General features: G+C 46.8%; 1 protein-coding gene across 3 annotated transcripts in view; it reads left to right on the plus strand.

Annotated features, from left to right (window-relative positions):
• Window positions 1–21,007, plus strand: part of DNAH14 (dynein axonemal heavy chain 14) — a 281,677-nt gene that overhangs the window by 55,987 nt on the left and 204,683 nt on the right. For all 3 annotated transcript variants that reach the window (XM_073671866.1, XM_073671867.1, XM_073671868.1), the window contains exons 19-21: window positions 235–637; window positions 742–932; window positions 19,308–19,553. In XM_073671866.1, coding sequence (XP_073527967.1) covers window positions 235–637; window positions 742–932; window positions 19,308–19,553 — 840 coding nt within the window. The remainder of the gene's footprint in view (window positions 1–234; window positions 638–741; window positions 933–19,307; window positions 19,554–21,007) is intronic.

The raw sequence follows: 21,007 nt of genomic DNA on the forward strand, positions 1-21,007 counted from the left end.
ATTAATGTGGATGACGTTCCACTATGGCGCATGTGCTCCATCCATGTATTTCTACTTGATGTAGATGACATGGGAAAAGTCATCCATATTAATCACAGGAGAAGGAGCAGGATTATCTGGGTGGCAGAAGGCACCAAAGACAGTCCTGGCCCGGCTACAGTACCGCTAGCAAAACAGTGGCAGCAGTTTAGCACAGAGAACCCAGTTGACAGGTTCTCACTCATGTATTACTAGGTGAAGAACCCGATACTTCTAGAAACCGACACATTTCCACTGGAAGCCAATGAAGTCATCGCCAGCCTTTCGGAAGAGTTTGAGGTCATAGCCAACAAGGCTCGATGTTTCTCCAGCTACCAAGAACGGTTTGGTAGCTCCATGACCCAAATGAAGGCCAGGTTAGTAGATGCCTTAATAATACAGAAGAACTCTGGAAACTCCTTCACCACCCAAATGCTCAACGCCGAGCTCTCTGAGATCGAATGCGACCTGAGCTTGAGGAAGCTTCTTTGGGAGGCCAAGGAGGAATGGGGCAGATTGTCCACAGAGTGGAGGCAAACCTCATTCGAGAACCTCAATGTGGATTTCATTCAGCGAGATGTCAATCGATTCAGCCATACCTTGTTTATGCTTGAGAAAGGTAAGGAACATGATGTGACCAGAGATCATAAGGAAAAAAGAATATTCTGACTGCCCATCCTGATTTTTTTTTTTTCCCCTCATGTTTTTGTTTGAAAAATTTAGGATTGCCACCAAATGATGTTGTGACGGGTCTGAAACAATCCATTACAGATTTTAAACAGAGTTTACCCATTGTGGTGGCTTTACGAAATCCCTGTCTTCAGGCCAGGCATTGGGACACCATACACTTCACGATTGGCCGAATGATAACCAAAGATAAAAACTTCACCTTGGGAAATCTTCTGGAACTAAGGGTAAATATTGTGGATTTATCGATATAAAAGGCACCTATATTAAAGGGGTTGTCCAATTTCATCCATGGGATACTCCATAAATGCCTGTTAGACACACATTCTACCTCTGGGACCCACATCTCCCTCAGCACCAGGCATGTAGAGATGGACGCTGTAGTGATTTGTACTCACTGAGCCGCGTTGGAGGTAGGCACAGGTTCACACAGTGAAGCAGTCCACGGGTTCAAACAAACTGGTGGTTTATTTAGTGTCCATACACCAGTGAGGAAACTAAAGTAACAGCCTTTTCCTGGCACAAAAAGGAATAACAGAACAAAGCTCAAAATAAAAAGTCAATGCAGCACGGCTTCAGCCGTTTAAGCGAAGTGCTTTTCTCTGCCTCCAGCAGACTCTGAGAAGCACATGCAAGGTCTGCTCACCTTGCCCAACAAACACAGACAGACTAAGACAGGCGCAGCTGTCTTAAATCAGCCTTCCAAGATCTAGACTGGAGGTAAGTGAGCAGCTGTCCCCCGTCCCCCCCCCCAGTTCTTTCAGCTGCTCGTAAAACCCGGCCCTGTAATCCGGGCCCATTAAATTCCTCTCAGCACGATGTGTGCTGGAGCCTGCTTCTCCGGGTCCTACATCACCGAAGCTTGGCACTTTGGGGACACGTGCCTCCCGTCCACGACCTGTCCGGCAGCCACCTTACATCCCCCCCCCCTCTGCCCAAAGCCGGGGGCTTGGCACCTTCTGTCACCATACAATAAACCCTTGACAAGGCATCAGCATTCCCATGTTGTTTCCCAGGCCTATGCTGTACCCGGAAACTAAAATCTTGTAGAGCCAGGAACCACCTAGTCACTCTGGCATTGTTCCCCTTCTTTTCTCGCATCCACCTCAGTGGGGCATGGTCTGACACTAACCTGAACCTTCTACCTAACAGGTAATACCTCAGAGTGTCTAATACCCACTTAATGGCTAAACATTCTTTTTCTACAATGGAGTAATTCTTCTCACAAGTGGAGAGCTTCCGACTGAGGTATATTACAGGGTGTTCTTTTCCATTAATCTCCTGGGACTAGACTGCTCCCAGCCCGACATCCGATGCATCTGTCTGGACCACAAACTCCTTGGAGAAGTTGGGCGCCACCAAGACTGGCTGTTTATAGAGGACCAGTTTCAATTCCTGGAAGGCTTCTTCTGCTTCTGGGGACCACTTGGCCATAGCCGACTTCGTCCCTTTCAGAAGATCCGTCAGTGGGGCTGCTATCAGGGCAAAGTTAGGGACAAATCTTCGATAGTAGCCCACAATGCCTAGAAACGCCCTGACCTGCTTCTTCGTGAGGGGCTATGGCCAGTTCAAGATCGCCTCGACCTTATTTATTTGTGGTTTTATTTCCCCTCTACCAACCACGTACCCTAGGTACTTGGCTTCCTCCATCCCCATGGCACATTTCTTCGGGTTGATAGTAAAGCCCGCCTTCCTTAGGGCATCAAGTATGGCTTGAACTTTGTCTAGATGACTTTCCCAGTCCTGGCTGAATATGACTATGTCATGTAGGTAGGCCGCTGCATACTTTTTGTGGGGTGCTAAGATCCGGTCCATGGCTCTCTGAAAGGTAGCCGGAGCTCCCTGCAACCCAAACGGCATCCTGACGTATTGATAACATCCGTCTGGCGTCAAGAAGGCTGTCTTCTCCTTGGCCTCTTTGGACAGGGGAATTTGCCAATATCTTTTGGTGAGGTCCAGGGTGGTGATGTACTGAGCGTGTCCTAGCCTTTCGATAAGCTCATCTACCCCAGGCATTGGGTAGGCGTCGAACTTCAAGACCTCATTCAGCTTCCTATAGTAAAACCACCATTCCCCATCTGGTTTCGGCACTAAGACTTTAGGACTGGACCATCCACTTTTGGACTCTTCAATGACTCCCAGGTTAAACATCCGCCTCACTTCTTTTGAGATCACCTCTCTGCGGGCCTCGGGGATCCGGTATGGTTTTAGATTGACGTGAACATGAGGCTCTGTGAGAACCTCATGCTCTATGACCTGAGTGAGTCCAGGCAACTCCGAAAACTGGTCTTTATTTCGCTGTAGCAACTCTTTGCACTGTTGCTTTTGGGCACGTGACAGTGACTCTGCCACCTTGACCTCTTTCACATCGGCCTCAGCCTCAGCCACTAAACAGGGAGCTTCCACGGGCTCTCTATCTTGCCATGGCTTAATCAAGTTAACATGGTAAATTTGGTAGGGCTTCCTCTTCCCCGGTTGGTGGATTTTATAGTTGACCTCCCCCACTTTCTCTACCACCTCATAGGGGCCCTGCCACTTGGCCATGAACTTGCTCTCCACTGTGGGCACTAGCACAAGCACTCGATCTCCTGGGTTGAACGATCTCACCCTGAACTGTGCCTCTTGTACCTTGAGGGGGTGCTCCCTCACAATGGGCATCACGTGGGAAATCCTCTCTTGCATCTGGGCAACATGCTCCACCACGCTCCTATAAGGGTGGTCTCAGCTTCCCAGGACTGTTTCGCCACATCCAGGAGTCCTCGAGGGTGTCGTCCATAGACTAGTTCAAACGGGGAGAAACCTGTGGAAGCTTGGGGAACTTCCCTGATGGCGAACAGCAGATAGGGAAGCTGACAGTCCCAGTGTCGACCATCCTTTTCCACTGCTTTCCTCAACATTGCTTTCAAGGTTTTGTTAAACCTCTCGACCAGTCCGTCCGTCTGGGGATGGTACACGGAGGTTCTCAGTTGTGCAATCTGCAATGTGTTGCACAATTCCCTCATGACGTTCGACATAAATGGAGTTCCTTGGTCTGTTAGGATCTCCTTAGGCAACCCCTTTCTTGAAAACATGTGGACTAACTCCCGGGCTATACACCTGGCAGAGGAGTTTCGTAGTGGTACGGCCTCCGGATACTGTGTAGCATAATCTAATACCACCAGGATATACTGATGCCCTCGGGCAGACTTGACCAGAGGCCCCACTAGATCCATTGCTATGCGTTCGAATGGAACCTCGATGACGGGTAGGGGCACTAGGGGACTGCAAAAGTGGGCCACTGGGGAGGTTATCTGGCATGTGGGGCAGGAACGACAATAACTCTTTATTTCTCTATAGCAACCTGGCCAGTAGAATCTTTGGAGGATCCGTTCTGGAGTCTTGTCTGCACCCAGGTGACCACCCAACTCATGAGAATGAGCCATGTCTAACACCCTGCATCTATAGGGCCCTGGCACCAGCAACTGTTCTATTACCTCACCCCTTGGCTTGGTAACTCTGTACAGCAACTCCCCATTCACAGCAAAATGAGGGAACCGAGTGTCAGCCCCCCCCCCGCCCGGTTCCTGAGGCTCCCCATTTAACACAGTAACATTTTCAAAGGCCCCTTTCAGAGTTAAATCCCTGAGTTGGGCAGTTCCAAAGTTTCCCTCGGACACCTCCATCTCAGGGATATTGGCTTCAGGGGATGTTGCCTCATCCTCATCGCCCACAAACACACACATGGGAAACTCATCTACCATGTTCTGCGGGTAAGTTTCCTTAGGGGCTATCTGGCTGTTGTTCGAGCAACCAGGTGTCCCTGCTTTCCCCCACATTTCCCAGAATAATGCAAAGTCACGTCCAATTATTATGGGATGCAATAGGTCCTTAACGACCGCCACTTCTTGAGATGTGGTGCCACAGTCCGTGTTTACATCCACCTGGGCGACAGGATAGTTCTTAGCGTCCCCATGGATACACCGGACACCCACCACCTTCCCAGGAACCAGTCGATGAGGGAGTGTGGCCCTTATCAGGGTCACCAAACTTCCTGAGTCCAATAGTCCAGAGACTTGTACCCCTTTTACTGACACTGAGCATGCCTGAGGGCCCTTGCCATGTTGAGGAACTGCGCTGCAGGCGGGGTAGGCAAAATAAGAGCAACGCCGGCCCATGTTGCAGTCCATTGGCTCAGAGTTTATGGGACACCGGGCGGCAATATGGCCAGGGGTATGACATCTCCAACACACTATATTATGGGGTGGGACCTTGGGCTGAAACTAAGACCCCTCCTGAACTCTAGGACGCCCTGCAGGTGTGGCGCTAGCTGCCTTCCTTTGGGTGTCCGCCGCCTTTTGGTAACCCCAGTATTGAGAGGCTACAACCCCTTGTTTTCCCAACGGACTCTCAACCGCCTGGTATCTTTCCACCAACCCCACCAAGTCATCGGCATTATGGGGATCTCCCTGGGCAACCCAGGATTTCACCGACTTCGGGAGAGAGTGTATAAACCTGTCTATAACGATCTTCTCCACCATCTGTGCTCGTGAGGAAGATTCAGGTTGCAACCACTTTTGAACCAGGTGTAGGAGGTCGAACATCTGGGACCGGGGAGGTTTGTCACTGCAATAGGCCCAGTGGTGCACCCGTTGCGCCCTGACAGTCAGAGTCACTCCTATGCGTGCCAAAATCTCAGTTTTCAACTTAGCATACTCTTTCGCGTCCTGCAAGGCCAAGTCATAATAGGCCTTCTGCGGCTCGCCTGTCAAATATGGCGCCAGTACCGCCGCCCACTGCTCCGGAGGCAATTTCTCCCGCTCTGCCACCCTCTCAAAGACAGCAGGAACGCCTCAACGTCATCACCCGGGGTCATCTTTTGTAATGCTCTTCTTACCGTCTTCCTGACGTATGAGTCATCACCTGGATCTGAGGATGTAGCGGTCTTCCTGCCACGGATCTGCTCTGCTAAGATTTCCATTTGTCTTTGCTGCTGTTGGATCTGCTGCATCAGAAGTTTTTTTGTTTCCTGCTGCTGCTGCAGCATGCTCTGCTGCATGCTCTGCTGGCTCTGCTTCATGCTTTGCTGGCTCTGCAGATACTGCTGCTGGTGCTGCGCTTGTTGCTCCTGCTGTGCCTGTGCCTGCAACATATGTTTAAGCAGGTCCTACATTTTGTCCGGCGACACTTGCTGGCTTATGGCCGCCTTCACCCAGGATATATACGTCTTCTTGCAGCAGTCAAACTGCCGCTTGGGATCTGTGCCCGTGCTTCTAGCACCAATTGTAGGGATTTGTACTCAATGAGCCGCGTTGGAGGTAGGCACGGGTTCACACAGTGATGCAGTCCGCGGGTTCAAACAAACTGGTGGTTTATTTAGTGTCCATACACCAGGGAGGAAACAAAAGTAACAGCCTTTTCGTGGCACAAAAAGGAATAACAGAACAAAGCTCAAAATAACAAGTCCATGCAGCACGGCCTCAGCCGTTTAAACAAGGTGCTTTTTCTCTGCCTCCTGCAGAGTCTGGGAAGCACATGCAAGGTCTGCCCACCTTGCCCAACAAACACAGACAGCCAGAGACAGGCACAGCTGTCTTAAATCAGCCTTCCAAGATCTAGACTGGAGGTAAGTGAGCAGCTGTCCCCCGTCCCCCCCCAGCTCTTTCAGCTGCTCATAAAACCCAGCCCTGTAATCTGGGCCCATTAAATTCCTCTCAGCACTATGTGTGCTGGAGCCTGCTTCTCCGGGTCCTACATCACCGAAGCTTGGCACTTTGGGGACACATACCTCCCATCCACGACCTGTCCGGCAGCCACATTACAACGCACATGTTCTCTTCATTCACTTGTATGAAGTTGTGTTGTGTGTCCTGAGCCAGTTGGATGTTTTCTCTCTGCTACTCCTCTTATTTTCCAATGTTTTATTAAAGATGGAATGGGAAACTGAAGCTACAGCCACCTCCTCCTTCCCATCATTCTTGCCTATCTTTTCATTTTTCACTCTAGACTGTATTTTTTATCTTAAGGATTCTGAACATTTACAGAGAGGACGTTAAGCAATGTAAAACAAATATGGTAAGGATAGGAGGAATGTAACTAATGGGGTATTATGTCTCACCTAGAGACGTGGATCCTGATAGCCCCTGATCTGGAATAGCAGTTCTTGAGCAGTACGGACAGGGGGCTCTGGAGCAGCTGGATGGAGGAGAGGACTGTATAGGAGATTCTGCGTTGAAGTAGCAAAGCTCGAACAGAAATAACTGGTATAGCGGAATTGGATCCACAGTGACTAATGAAGCCGATCAAGATCAGTGAAGACTGGGGAAGCTGGTACAGCAAAGTGACTGAGTTGTTACAATGATAATTTAGAGTTGGTAACATGATATAGCAGAGTGACTCAACAAAGAAGTAGAGTTGGCCCAGCGGTGTGGCGGGGTTGGCCCAGCGGTGTGGCGGGGTTGGCCCAGCGGTGTGGCGGGGTTGGCCCAGCGATGTGGCGGAGTTGGCCCAGCGATGTGGCGGAGTTGGCCCAGCGATGTGGCGGAGTTGGCCCAGCGATGTGGCGGAATTGCACAACAACATAGTAAAATTGACACACTGATGTCGAAGTAAGGTAGCAGAGCGAGTTTGGTACAGTGTAGGAGAGTTAGCACAATGGTGTAGAAATAGGAATGCAGCATTCGATAATGATGTCAATTAGCTGAATGGCCCTGGAGATTGACAGCCCTGGAGCACAGAAGAGCAGAGAGTCCTGGCAGAACAGGACGGAGGACATGAGGCTCGGCCCTGAAGCCAGGACAGGCGAGTTACATAGGGAACATTGAACTAATTCATACGGGGTCCATGTGGTTCCAGGTTATCACATGGTAGGCATGCCATGTGATAAGTTATAGCACTCTGTTCAGTGCCGTATCATGGACGTCTCCCCCTCTAGAAGCCAGGCTCCATAATGTTATCCAATAGTGCATACCATTTGTTAATGGATTCCTATGAAATCCAACAGTAACGGCTCCAGAGCCACATTGCATCCATGTACAAAAAGCATACTTACATTGAATATACCCAGTGGTTTTCTTTGGTTTTCAGTGGAAAATTCCTTTAAATTTGGTCATATGACCAGCAAGTATAGGAGAAGTGATGCAGCCTATGTGCACATTGGACATTATTTTGCATAATGTGGTGCACATTTATCATAGTATCATTAGTACATTGGCGCAATTTGAGTTATTTCTGCCGCTTTTATCCAGAAGGCGCCATTTTTCTTCTCCGTAGCATCTTGTGGCAGGCTGCTATTTTACCCCCAAATTTGACTCCCTATTTTATGCTCCATTTTCTGTCATAGAAGGAGCTTTAATTCTGTAATCCTGTTAAAAAATAAACCTGAGAATTTCGGAAATCATTGCTCTTCCTCGCCCCAGATAGAGAATTGCTCATTATAAAGCCGCTTTTCCCATTCGTCACAGGTCCACCGAGCTAATTACTAATTTCCTGCTAATCGTACGAGCCGTGGCCGGTGAGACGACTGTTCGTTTTACAGCGCAGAACATTTCAGGACTTACCACTCGTTCATATCGTTATTCCAGAAATGCTATGGCGCGTCCGTCTATAAATAATTCCGGATCCTGTTGATGAAAATAAGCCCAGAACGAAAAATAGATTATTAAATGTCACATCCGAAATTTTGTGCAGCCTCAAGACACAAGTCACCAAATTAATGTCAGCGAAACCCACGAGCTCTGAGAATTTTATTGCAATTACTTTTGCTGTGGATATAAAAAACATATATTAAAAAAAAAAAAACAGAGAAATGGGGCTGCATTTTGCATTCCTCTTCGTTTTCCAAGAGCCATAAGTTTTCTTTATTTTTTTTTTGCTTTTTTTTTTTAGTTTTTAATGGCCCCATTTTCTTTACCCTTTAATGTAAAAAACTTTAGTTGTGGGGCGGAACGGGAAAAAACCCAAACTCTACCATTTTTCTTAGGGCTTTACAGTGGTCACTATGCAGTAAAAATGACAGGCTCCCTTTAATCTGCAGAGCAGTATGATATGCCAAATTTATAGTTTTTTGTGTTTTTTTTTTTTTACTGTTTTGAGGCCTTAAGATCGAAGCCAATTTTTTTTCACTTTTTTTCTTTTGAGTGCTTTTTTTTTCTTGCAGGGCTAGATATAGTTGCATTCATTTTACCATGCAATGTACTTAAATATAAGAAAACAAAAATCCAAAGTGTGGAAAAAAATCTCGATTCCGGCATTTTTTTAATTTAATTTATTTTTGTTTTTTTTGTTATTGTTGTTTTTTTTTACAGTGTTAAATGTGCAGTAAAATGGCCTGGCATTCTGATACTTCAGGCCAGTACGATTACAGTGATCCCAAACTTGTTTATTTTTTTTTTTTTTACTTTTTCAGTGGCTTAAAAAAATTCAGAACATCTTAAAAAAAAATTTTGGTTTGCTCTACCATTTTTCAAGACGCATCATTTTTTTAAACTTTTGCTGAGATGGTGTGATATGAGGGCTTCTTTTTTGTGTGGTGAGTAGTGTTGAGCGATACCTTCCGATATCGGGAAATATCGGATCGGATTGGATCGGACCGATACCGAAAAAGTATCGGATATCGCCGATTCCGATACCGGAAACCAATGCAAGTCAATGGGACATAAATATCGGAATTAAAATAAACCCTTTCTTTCCTTGTAGGTTATTTCTACATGAAGGAAAACAACTAAGAATAATGTAGAATGTATTGGGGGAGGTGGGGGAGACAATAAAGGCATAGAGGTTTAGCCCAGTCAAATGGAATAGCAGGAATTACTATTTTTTTATTATGTTCTGAGTTACGGAAATATTAACTATGTTAAGTATTTTTATATTTTGTCAGATATTTATGTTTCACTACTTCCATGCTCTTCACCTTCTTTTTTACTTCTCCCACACTTTCTCCTTCATCATCCTCAGCATCTTTTTCATCCACTTCTTCTTCACCTTCTTCTTCTTCACCTTCTTCGTATTATTCTTTTTTTTACATTCTTCATATTCTACTTCTTCATCTTCTTCATATTCTTCTTCTTCATCATATTCTTATTTGTGACAGGCATTCCTGTAGTTGTTATCTATAAAAGGTTGGACATTACACCTTTCGTTCTGCCCGTCACAAAAGATTTACAACAGGATTTGTCCGCGTTCAGTTTGGCCTGCAGCAGCAGGTCTTTTCCAGGGGCACCACGAGGAGGAACGGACTCACCCCCATACACTGCTTAGTCATCTTCTGCTTATAATTTAGATATTATCTTTTGCTCTGATTTTTAGTCTTATGCTTAATGTTCTTCCGCTTTTTGTTCTGCAGCTTCTTGTATTTCTGCTTCTTGGTTTTCTGTCTCTTGTTCTTCTGTATCTTGGTGCTTGTCTTCTCTTCTTTGTCTTCTTGGTCAACTTCTTCAGGGTCATCTTCTTGGTCTTCTTCGGGGTGGTCTTCAGGGTCGTCGTCTTCGGGGGTCCTCGTCTTCGGGGTCCTCGTCTTCTTCGGGTTGGTCTTCTGGGTCCTCGTCTTCGGGGTCCTCGTCTTCTTCGGGGTGGTCTTCAGGGTCCTCGTCTTCTTCGGGGTGGTCTTCAGGGTCCTCGTCTTCTTCGGGGTGGTCTTCAGGGTCCTCGTCTTCAGGGTCATTGTCTTCGGGGTCCTCGTCTTCTTAGGGTTGGTCTTCAGGGTCCTCGTCTTCAGGGTCCTCGTCAGGGAGATCCAGAGTGATTACCAAGAACCATTTCAAAAAGCTTGAACTTGGAAATGTAGCAGAAGGTACAAGAAAGCTGAGGAACTACCGAGGACCAGCTGACGGTACTGGAACCCGGATGGGTAGCAGAAGGTACAAGAGCCAATGGAACTACCGTGGACCAGCTGATGTTACTGGAACTCGGTTACTAAGCAGGAGGTACCTGTGCCAGAAAGCACTACCAAGGACCAGCAGACGTTGGTGGAACTTGGATACCGAGAAGGAGGCACCTAATCCAAAGGCACTGCCGAGAACCAGCTGACGGTACTGGAACCCGGATGGGTAGCAGAAGGTACCCATGTAAAAAAAAGTTCAAGGCCGCGAGCCGGCCGCAGTTACCAAAACCCACAGTCCTACAGGGGGTGCTTGTCCTATTGGCACTATGGAACCAGCCTTCATTGCCAGATCCCGCAGCCCACATAGGAGTCACCTAAACTGCAGGCACCATAGAGTCGGCTAACCCGACCGCAACACGACAGGACAACGCATTGGAGGCAAAGTGACGTTGACACTACCCGGAAACAGCTGGCGTGCTGGAACCAGGCTGGGCAGGAGGGAGTACCCGTGCCAAAGACACTGCCGAGAACCAGCTGACGGTACTGGAACCCGGATGGGTAGCAGAAGATACAAGAGCAAATGGAACTACCGAGGACCAGCTGACGGTACTGGAACCCGGATGGGTAGCAGAAGGTACAAGAGCCAATGGAACTACCGAGGACCAGCTGATGTTACTGGAACTCGGTTACTAAGCAGGAGGTACCTGTGCCAGAAAGCACTACCAAGGACCAGCAGACGTTGGTGGAACTTGGATACCGAGAAGGAGGCACCTAATCCAAAGGCACTGCCGAGAACCAGCTGACGGTACTCGAACCCGGATGGGTAGCAGAAGGTACCCATGTAAAAAAAAGTTCAAGGCCGCGAGCCGGCCGCAGTTACCAAAACCCACAGTCCTACAGGGGGTGCTTGTCCTATTGGCACTATGGAACCAGCCTTCATTGCCAGATCCCGCAACCCACATAGGAGTCACCTAAACTGCAGGCACCATAGAGTCGGCTAACCCGACCGCAACACGACAGGACAACGCATTGGAGGCAAAGTGACGTTGACACTACCCGGAAACAGCTGGCGTGCTGGAACCAGGCTGGGCAGGAGGGAGTACCCGTGCCAAAGACACTGCCGAGAACCAGCTGACGGTACTGGAACCCGGATGGGTAGCAGAAGATAAAAGAGCAAATGGAACTACCGAGGACCAGCTGACGGTACTGGAACCCGGATGGGTAGCAGAAGGTACAAGAGCCAATGGAACTGCCGAGAACCAGCTGGCGGTGCTGGAGCCCAGGGTAAATACTAAAAACAGAGGAGCCAGAGGTGTATTTGGAGGAGGTTTTAAATCCGTAGTACAGTGGATGTGGACAAAGCAGGAGAATTTGCCGGACACACAGCTGGGGATCAGCTGACGTTACTGAACCCCAATAACACTGGAGCAAGCGTTGACTGTGCAGACGGCACTTCTGAGCAGCAACTAGCGGTATTGGAGCCCAGGGTAAATACTAAAAACGGAGGAGCCAGAGGTGTAATTGGAGCAAGTTTTAAATAAGTAGCACAGTGAATATGGACAGAGCAGGAGAAATTGCCGTGAACACAGCAGGGGAACAGCTGACGTTACCGAACCCCAATAACACCGCAGCAAGTGTTGACTGTGCAGACGGCACTTCCGAGCGCCAACTGGCGGTGCTGGAGCCCAGGGATAAGAATGAAAACAGAGGAGCCAGAGGTGTAATTGGAGCAACTTTAAAATGTGTAGTACAGTGGATGTGGACAAAGCAGGAGAAATTGCCGTCCGTACAGCAGGGGAACAGCTGACGTTACCGAACCCCAATAACACGGCAGCAAGTGTTGACTGTGCAGACAGCACTTCCGAGCGCCAACTGGCGGTGCTGGAGCCCAGGGATAAGAATAAAAATAGACTGGAGCCAGAGGTGTAATTGGAGCAAGTTTTAAATAAGTAGCACAGTGAATATGGACAGAGCAGGAGAAATTGCCGTGAACACAGCAGGGGAACAGCTGACGTTACCGAACCCCAATAACACCGCAGCAAGTGTTGACTGTGCAGACGGCACTTCCGAGCGCCAACTGGCGGTGTTGGAGCCCAGGGATAAGAATGAAAACAGAGGAGCCAGAGGTGTATTTGGAGGAGGTTTTAAATCAGTAGTACAGTGGATGTGGACAAAGCAGGAGAAATTGTCGTCCGCACAGCAGGGGAACAGCTGACGTTACTGAACCCCAATAACACGGCAGCAAGTGTTGACTGTGCAGACGGCATTTCCGAGCGCCAACTGGCGGTGTTGGAGCTCAGGGATTACAGTTCAGGTGGTAGAAACATGAACAGAACAGGAGACCTGGATACTGTTGCCAACCAATTATTTATTCTGGAAGAGGACTGGCAAATTCATGAGAGACCCAGGCCTTGTTCATTTTGAGAAAAGTAAGCCGGTCAACGTTATCGGAGGATAGTCGCATGCGACGGTCTGTTAGTACACCACCTGCGGCACTAAAGATGCGTTCCGATAATACACTAGCAGCAGGGCAAGCTAGCACCTCCAGTGCATACTGACTAAGCTCTGGCCATGTATCCAGCTTACAGACCCAAAACTTGAAGGGAGAAGAGCCGTCTGGGAGTACACTAAGAGGGCAAGACATGTAGTCTGTCACCATCTGACGGAAACGTTGCTTCCTGCTGACTGGAGCCGTCTGTGATGGTGTAGACATTTGTGGCGGCGGGGACACAAAACTTTGCCACATTTCGGCCATACTGGTCTTGCCTTGTGCTGAGGCGCTGCTTCTGCTCCCTCTTTGTGCAGAGCTTCCTCCACTGCCTCGACGCACTGAGCTGCTTTGTAAAGCACTAGCAGCACTGCTCTCGGTTGGAATGGAGAACATGATGGAATGCACCAGTGCGTCTTGGTACTCCCGCATTTTACGCTCCCGGTTCAACGGTGTTATGAGGCTTTGTAAGTTGTCCCGGTAGCGAGGATCTAGGAGGGTGGACACCCAATAATCAGCCGTGTTGAGAATGTGGGCGATGCGGCGGTCATTTCTCAGGCACTGCAGCATGAAATCAACCATGTGCTGCAGACTGCCAACTGGCCAAGAAACGCTGTCCCCTGCTTGAGGCGTGATCTCTGCCTGCTCTGCATCACTCCACCCTCGCTCTAGATACTGACTACTAGAGCATTGTGTACCTCCCTCCTCTGGACAGATGTCTTCCTCATCCATTGACTCCTCCTCATCCTCCTCACAAAGTGTCCCCTGCCTAGGCCTTTGTGAGGAACCACGTTGCGCAGACTGTAGAGAAGCAGATGGCATTTGTGACTCCTCATCCTCCACCTCTTCCAAAACCTCGTCCCTTAGTGCTTGCAGTGTTTTTTCAAGCAGGCAGATAAGGGGGATAGTCATGCTGACTAGTGCATCATCTGCACTCGCCATCCGCGTGGAATAATCGAAGGCACACAAAACGTGGCAAATGTCCTTCATAGAGGCCCACTCAGTGGTGGTGAAGTGTGAACGGCGCGCACTGCGACTTGTTTGCGCCTGCTGCAGCTGGTACTCCATTACTGCTGCCTGCTGCTCACACAACCTCTCCAACATATGTAACGTTGAATTCCACCTGGTGGGTAGGTCACATATGATGCGATGTTCCGGAAGACATAATCGGCGCTGCAGAGCTGCAATGCGTGATCTTGCATTGCTGGAACGCCGCAAGTGAGCGCACTCTATGCGGACCTTGTGAAGCAGTGCATCAAGATCCGGATAGTCCCTCAAAAAACTCTGCACGACCAAGTTGAGCACATGTGCCAGACATGGGATGTGAGTGAGGTTGCCTAGGCCCAGAGCTGCCACCAGATTTCGGCCATTGTCACACACTACCATGCCTGGCTGGAGATTCGCTGGCACAAACCACACGTCACTCTGCTGCTTGATGGCATTCCAGAGCTCCTGCGCTGTGTGGCTTCGATTCCCCAAAGAAATTAATTTTAATACGGCCTGTTGACGTTTGGCCACGGCTGTGCTCATATCGGTCATCATAACAGGTAACCGTTCACGGGTCGATGTGGAGGTAGACCGTGACGGCTCCTGCAGCGCTGATTCAGAGGAACTGGAGTATGAGGAGGAGTCAATGTGTACAGACTGGATTCCTGCAATCCTTGGAGTTGGCAGAACACGTACAGCGCCACTCTCAAGATCTGTACCCGGCTCCACAACATTTACCCAATGGGCAGTGAGGGAAAGGTATCGTCCCTGTCCATGCTTACTGGTCCACGCATCAGTGGTCAGGTGGACCTTGCTACTGACGGCGTTTTGTAGCGCATGTTTAATTTTTCCCTCCACATGATGTTGCAGGGCAGGGACGGCTTGCCTGCTGAAATAAAAGCGGCTGGGCACGTTGTATTGTGGGACTGCCAATGCCATAAAGTTACGGAATGTGTCAGTCTCCACCAGCCTGAATGATAGCATTTCAAGGGCCAGTAGTTTAGCAATGCCAGCATTCAGAGCCTGTGCTCGGGGGTGGTTTGCCGAGTATGGGCGCCTTTTCTCCCATGCCTGTGCTAACGATGGCTGTAGACTGGCCTGGGAGTGTGAGGATGACTGGGAAAGTGGTGCTGTGGGTGGAATTACACTGTGTCTCTGTACAACAGTGCCAGAGATTCTTCCATGGCGATCCTGTGAGGAAGCCGAACCAGCTGTGTGTGAGCTGGAGGAAGAGGCTACAACACGAGCTGAAGAGGTGGTAGGTGGCGCTGTAGGTTGGCCTAGGTCTTCAGTGTGTTTGTGTAACTCCACCACGTGCTTGGTCCGCACATGTTTCCACATATTTGTGGTATTGAGGTTGCTGACACTTTTCCCTCTTTTCACCTTCTGATTACACAGCTTGCATTTGACAAAGCAAATGTCATCTGCAACTGTGTCAAAAAAGGACCAGGCACTGCAAGTCTTGGGAGCGCCCGCTTTGGATTTTGGAAGAGCCATGCTCCTAATGGGTGCCGAAGTGGAGGCTACAGGCAACCAAGTCTGCCCCCTCCCTCTCCCTCCTTTTTGGGCTGTTCGGGGAATCTCTTCCTCAGAGCTGCTCCCACCACCTTCCTGTCCCTCACGCCATGATGGGTCAAGGACCTCATCATCTACACCACCCTCTTCAAACAACTGCTTCTCCTGGGTAGTCTCGACAGCACAGTATGCACCAGAAAGTGGCACCTGAGTCTCATCATCAGATGCGTACTGAGGTGTGCTGCTGACCATAGGCACTGGCCCACCCGCCTCTTCAGATTCAGAGAGACAAAACGGTTGCGCATCACTGCATACTACCTCTTCTTCAAATTCTCGAATTCTGCTTGGCTGGCCCCCTCTTTCCAAGCCAAGAGATTCAGAGAACAGAAGTAGAGATGGCTCCTGTCCAGGGCTCTCTGACTGCCTGGGCAATTTGGCAGGTGGTGAAGAGACAGATGGGTGCTCTTCAGTGCTCAGGACCTGAGAGGATCTGGAACTAATTGAAGTCGATGCGTTAGCTGCCATCCATCCGACAACGGCTTCAATTTGGTCCTCGCGCAGCAGTGGGGTACGGCTAGCTCCTACAAAGCTGCGCATAAAGGACTGTTCCCTGGTAAAACTGGGGGATGCTGAGTCACTGGTGCCCGCAGCAGGCACAGAATCCCCACGTCCTCTCCCTGCAGGCACAGAATCCTCACGTCCTCTCCCTGCAGAAACTCCACGCCCACGCCCACGACCACGACCACATGCCTTACTCCCTGCCTTCTTCATCTTGGTAGACTGATAAAGATAGGCAGAAAAGTACTAAGGGCTTAGTGTGCTTATTCCTGAACAGCTGCTAACAGGTATAAGAAACACTAATTTTATAAAGTGTGGACTAGACTTTAATATGAGCTAATGTGGCCTACACAACTGTAAAGTGGAGTGTTTGGTGAACTTTATTTTAGGTTTTTTTTTGTCACAAAAAGACACTGGATGTGCCTAAAGATGTAATAACGATAGTATCACAAACTTTTTGTAGCTATTACAATGTAGGAAGGTACCCTACAATGCAATAGATGAGGCTGCAAAAAATAGGCTAATACTAATCTGGCTGGGGCTGCAGGGCCCAAGGCTGCAGAAAGGCTCCTCTAACTACTCCTATATAGTGTGTTTGGAATCAATTTAGCTGAATACGGATGGAACCACCACACTAATAGGAGGAATCAGGAAAAATTATGAATTGGCAATAAAGGACAATGTATGAGGCAGTGACACACACTGAGTGCACTACAACCAGACGGGGTTGAAGCACACACTACAGGGTGAGCTGCACTCACACACCAGACCTTGCAGACAGCGGTGAACAGTACAGATGCAGAGCACTGTGCACTAGTGCTGCAAGACGGAAAAAAATGTCTCTATCTACTCCTATATAGTGTGTTTGGAACCAATTTAGCTGAATACAGATGGAACCACCACACTAATAGGAGATATCAGGAAAAATTATGAATTGGCAAAAAAGGATAATGTATGAGGCAGTGACACACACTGAGTGCACTACAACCAGACGTGGCTGAAGCACACACTACAGGGTGAGCTGCACTCACACACCAGACCTTGCAGACAGCGGTGAACAGCACAGGGAACTGTGCACTAGCACTGCAAGGCACAGTGATTTAGAAAGTAGCTTGGGTAAAGCAGTATAGAGCAAATAGGTAGCTAAAACTGTCCCTCAGAACAACAGCGTCCTATCCCTAACTGAATTCACAGCAGAGTGAGCTCAAAATGGCGGCGGCGGCTTTTATAGTGCATCATGACATCATTTCAGCAGCCAATCACAGCCATGCCATTAGTTAAGATGCCTACATGCCTAACAGGATGTGCCCACACTTCTTAGGATCCTCATTGGCTGAATAAAATGAAAATGTCTCATTGCATTATGGGAACTTCCGATTCCGGTATACGATATTGCAAAAGTATCGGAATTAAGTATCGGAATTCCGATACCGCGAATATCGGCCGATACCCGATATTTCAGTATCGGAATGCTCAACACTAGTGGTGAGTGGTACGTTTCATTGGTATCCTTTTACGATACACACTAGGTTTTGATCCCTTTTTATTTTTTGATTTTTTTTTTTTTTTGTACTGTCTGATTTCCCGAGCGCTCATAAAACATATCTTTTTATTTAGAGTTCAAAAGGCATAGACGAGAGTGGATTTTACTCACGGTGACAAAAACAAACTCGACAATTTTTCACTTTTCAATATGTATATATATTTTTTAACGACATGCGGTTTATATGCTGCTGTCAGTGATTGACATCGGCATTAGATGGGTACTCAGCAGTGATTGGAGCAAGCTCCAGTCGCCGCTGTTAGAGACAGATGCTGGCTGTGTAACACAACTGGCATCTGCCTCATGTAATGCAGGCTCAGCTCCAGTGCCCGCTCCACACTCCCACCACACTCACTCGATAACAACTCGTTTCCATATTCTGAGATCCATCACATATCTATTTTTTACTACTGTAGTCATGTTTGCTGGGCGATCTATATGTGTACAATTTTTATTTATACCATTTTGATTTACTTATCACTTTTTGATGAATATTTTTATCCCATTTTTTGGTAGGTAAGACAAAGTTATCCCCCCCCCCCACAAAAAAAAAGCAATTTAGTCTTTTTTTTTTTTCAATGAGTACAGAATACAGGATAAATAACACAATATTTTACTATTTGGACTTATACGGACTTGGTGGTACCCTTAATGATTTTTACTTAATTATTTTAGATTATTTTTACTTTAATTGGAAAAAAGGGGAAGGGTGGTATTTAAACTTTTTATTATCTTTTATATATTTAAAAAAAAAAAAATTACAGTAAGATGCCGTGCCTGATATTCAGCTGAAAAGTACATTTGGGAGGACCATCGTCCGAATAGTTCAGTTTGTCAGCATTGCTGATAATACTCCAGGTGCTGGTCATTGGCTGCTATGCTGCATTGTCCTTTTCAGCTGGATACTAAGCACAGTGTCCTTTTCAGCTGGATGCTAAGCACAGTGTCCATTTCAGCTGGATGCCAGGCTTAATATCTTTTCTTGTCGCTCACTGCTTTTCCATTTTAGTAATGTAATATTTGCCCCTACTTAAAGTGCTTATTTCTCAGAAGAGGGGCCCTTAAAGGGTTTGTCTAGCCCCATGACTATATGTCACAAAAATCTAACAACTAAAAGTCTTACCAATCCCTTTTTGCTCTCATGCCGACACTTCCCTGCTCTCCGAGGCTTCTGTTCACAAAGTAGTGACGTGTTGACCTAACCAATGCAGCCCATCACTGGCTGCAGCAGGGTTGACACATTACTGCCTCAGTCGATGCAGTTGGCTGCACTTTTTTCATACTTGCATGTCTTGTAATTGCTGAAGCCCGGTAAACAGAAACCAGCAGGGGACCAGGGAAGCACTGGCATGCATGGATTAAGTGGGTTGCCACCCCTGAAGTGTAGGAAGCACTCAGTGCAGTGGAAATGATTCATTAGCTGCTCAGCATCTGGCATCTCAATTGCTGCCTATGCAGAGTGCAGCAGCCAAAGACAAACTCTTCTCAGCTGCTGTGTTCTGTGAATTGCAAACAAAGCAGCTCCTTTTCTCCTCCACCTGTTCAGGCGATGGGCCTGTACGAACTTGACGGCATCACTCATCTCCTGGTCCATTTGACAGCGGGGGCAGAAGAAATTATCCAAAATATTGTGCCCCCATAGAAATAGGCACCTTGGGCAAAAGCCTATGTGGCTTACCCCATGCTACGCTAAGCTAAACTCTTCTTTTTCTCAGATATTTCAGCATAAAGATAAAATCATTGACATCTCTACGACGGCCACAAACGAGGCGACCCTAGAGGCCATGCTGAACAAAGTCATCAGTCTGTGGAGTAAGACTGATTTCCGGCTGACGGCGCACAGGACCGAACTTTCAGAAATCCTGATTATCGCATCGGCGGAGGACATAACAGCTCAGCTGGAGGAATGCCAGGTTATCCTCTCCACGGTGAAGGGCTCGCGCTACTGCGCCCCCATAAAGGTAACATTTCAATTTGATATTTTTTTTTTAAAAAAAGGTAAAATGTGATACAATATATCATAATGGGTATTATTTCTTAAAGGGAAAATAAATATTAAACGAAATTTAGAAAAAAAGCCAATTTTTATGTTTACACTTTTTTTTCCTTCCCTTTTTCAAGAGCCTTTTTTTAAAAAAAAAATCTTGCTTTTTATGCTTGTTTTTTTACATAACGAGTTGTAGTTTTTTCTTTTTTTTTTTTTTTTTTTTTTAAAAAGTCCAATTCCGCTGTTCAATGTGCAGTAAAAAATACGATTTATGGCAATAACAAACTTCTGCAATTTTTATTGTTTTATATTTTACTGCTGTTAGTAAACTCTGGAACAAGTCACCAATTTCTAAACTCAGAACAGTTTTTTATGCTGAAGGAGCTGTGTGAGGGTTTTTTTTGCAGTGAGCTGTAAGTTTCATTGGTACATACAATATTTCATCACTTTTTTTTCCATTTTTTTGGAGGTGGTGGGAGGTGACGTAAAAATACAATTGTGGCTTTTTGGGAAAAAAAAAATTTTTTCTTTCTGCCATTTACCATTTGGGATAAATAATGTTAGATTTTGATAGATTAGACTTTTTCGGACCCGGTGCTACTAATTATGCTTTGTTTTCTATTTGTAACTTTTCTTTCTTTCTCGATCTGTCTCTCCCTCTTTTTTTCTTTCTCTTTATTTATCTTTCTCTCTCGTTTTCAATCTTTCTTTCTCTCTTTCATTCTTTCTCTTTCTCAACCTTGTTCTTTCTTTTTCTCTTTCTTTCTTGCTCTCTTCCTCTTTCTCTCCCTCTTTTTTCTCTCTTTTGTCTGTCTCTTTTTCTCTTTCTTTTTCTCTTTGTTTCTTTCTTTTTCTCTTTGTTTCTTTTTCTCTTTATTTCTTTTTCTTTCTCTTTCTCAGTCTTGTTATTTATTTTTCTCTTTCTTTCTCTCCCTCTTTCTTTCTCTCTTTTTCTCTTTTGTCTCTGTCTCTCTTTCATTCTTTTTCTCTTTATTTATTTTTCTCTTTGTTTCTTTCTCTCTCTTTTTCTTTTTCTCTCTTTTTCTCTTTTTCAGTCTTGTTCTTTCTTTTCCTCTTTCTCTCTCTCTCGCTTTTGTCTCTTTCTCTTTCTTTCATTCTTTTTCTCTTTATTTCTTTTTCTCTTTCTTTTTCTCTTTGTTTCTTTCTCTCTCTTTTTCTTTCTCTTTTTCTCTTTCTCAGTCTTGTTCTTTCTTTTCCTCATTCTCTCTCTCTTTTGTCTCTTTCTTTCATTCTTTTTCTCTTTATTTCTCTTTTTCTCTGTTTCTTTCTCTCTCTTTTTCTCTTTCTTTCTTTTTATCTCTTCCTTTCACTTGTTCTTCCTCTTCCCCTTCCCGAGGATTATTGCTGACAGACATTTTTCAGTGGTTTTGCTCGTTACACTCGCACGTTTTGGGACATGTTACGTAT

The sequence above is a fragment of the Phyllobates terribilis genome, unplaced genomic scaffold (genome assembly GCF_046119375.1).
Source record: "Phyllobates terribilis strain yellow unplaced genomic scaffold, ASM4611937v1 Scaffold_3__8_contigs__length_932513732, whole genome shotgun sequence".
NCBI classification, from domain to species: Eukaryota; Metazoa; Chordata; class Amphibia; order Anura; family Dendrobatidae; genus Phyllobates; species Phyllobates terribilis.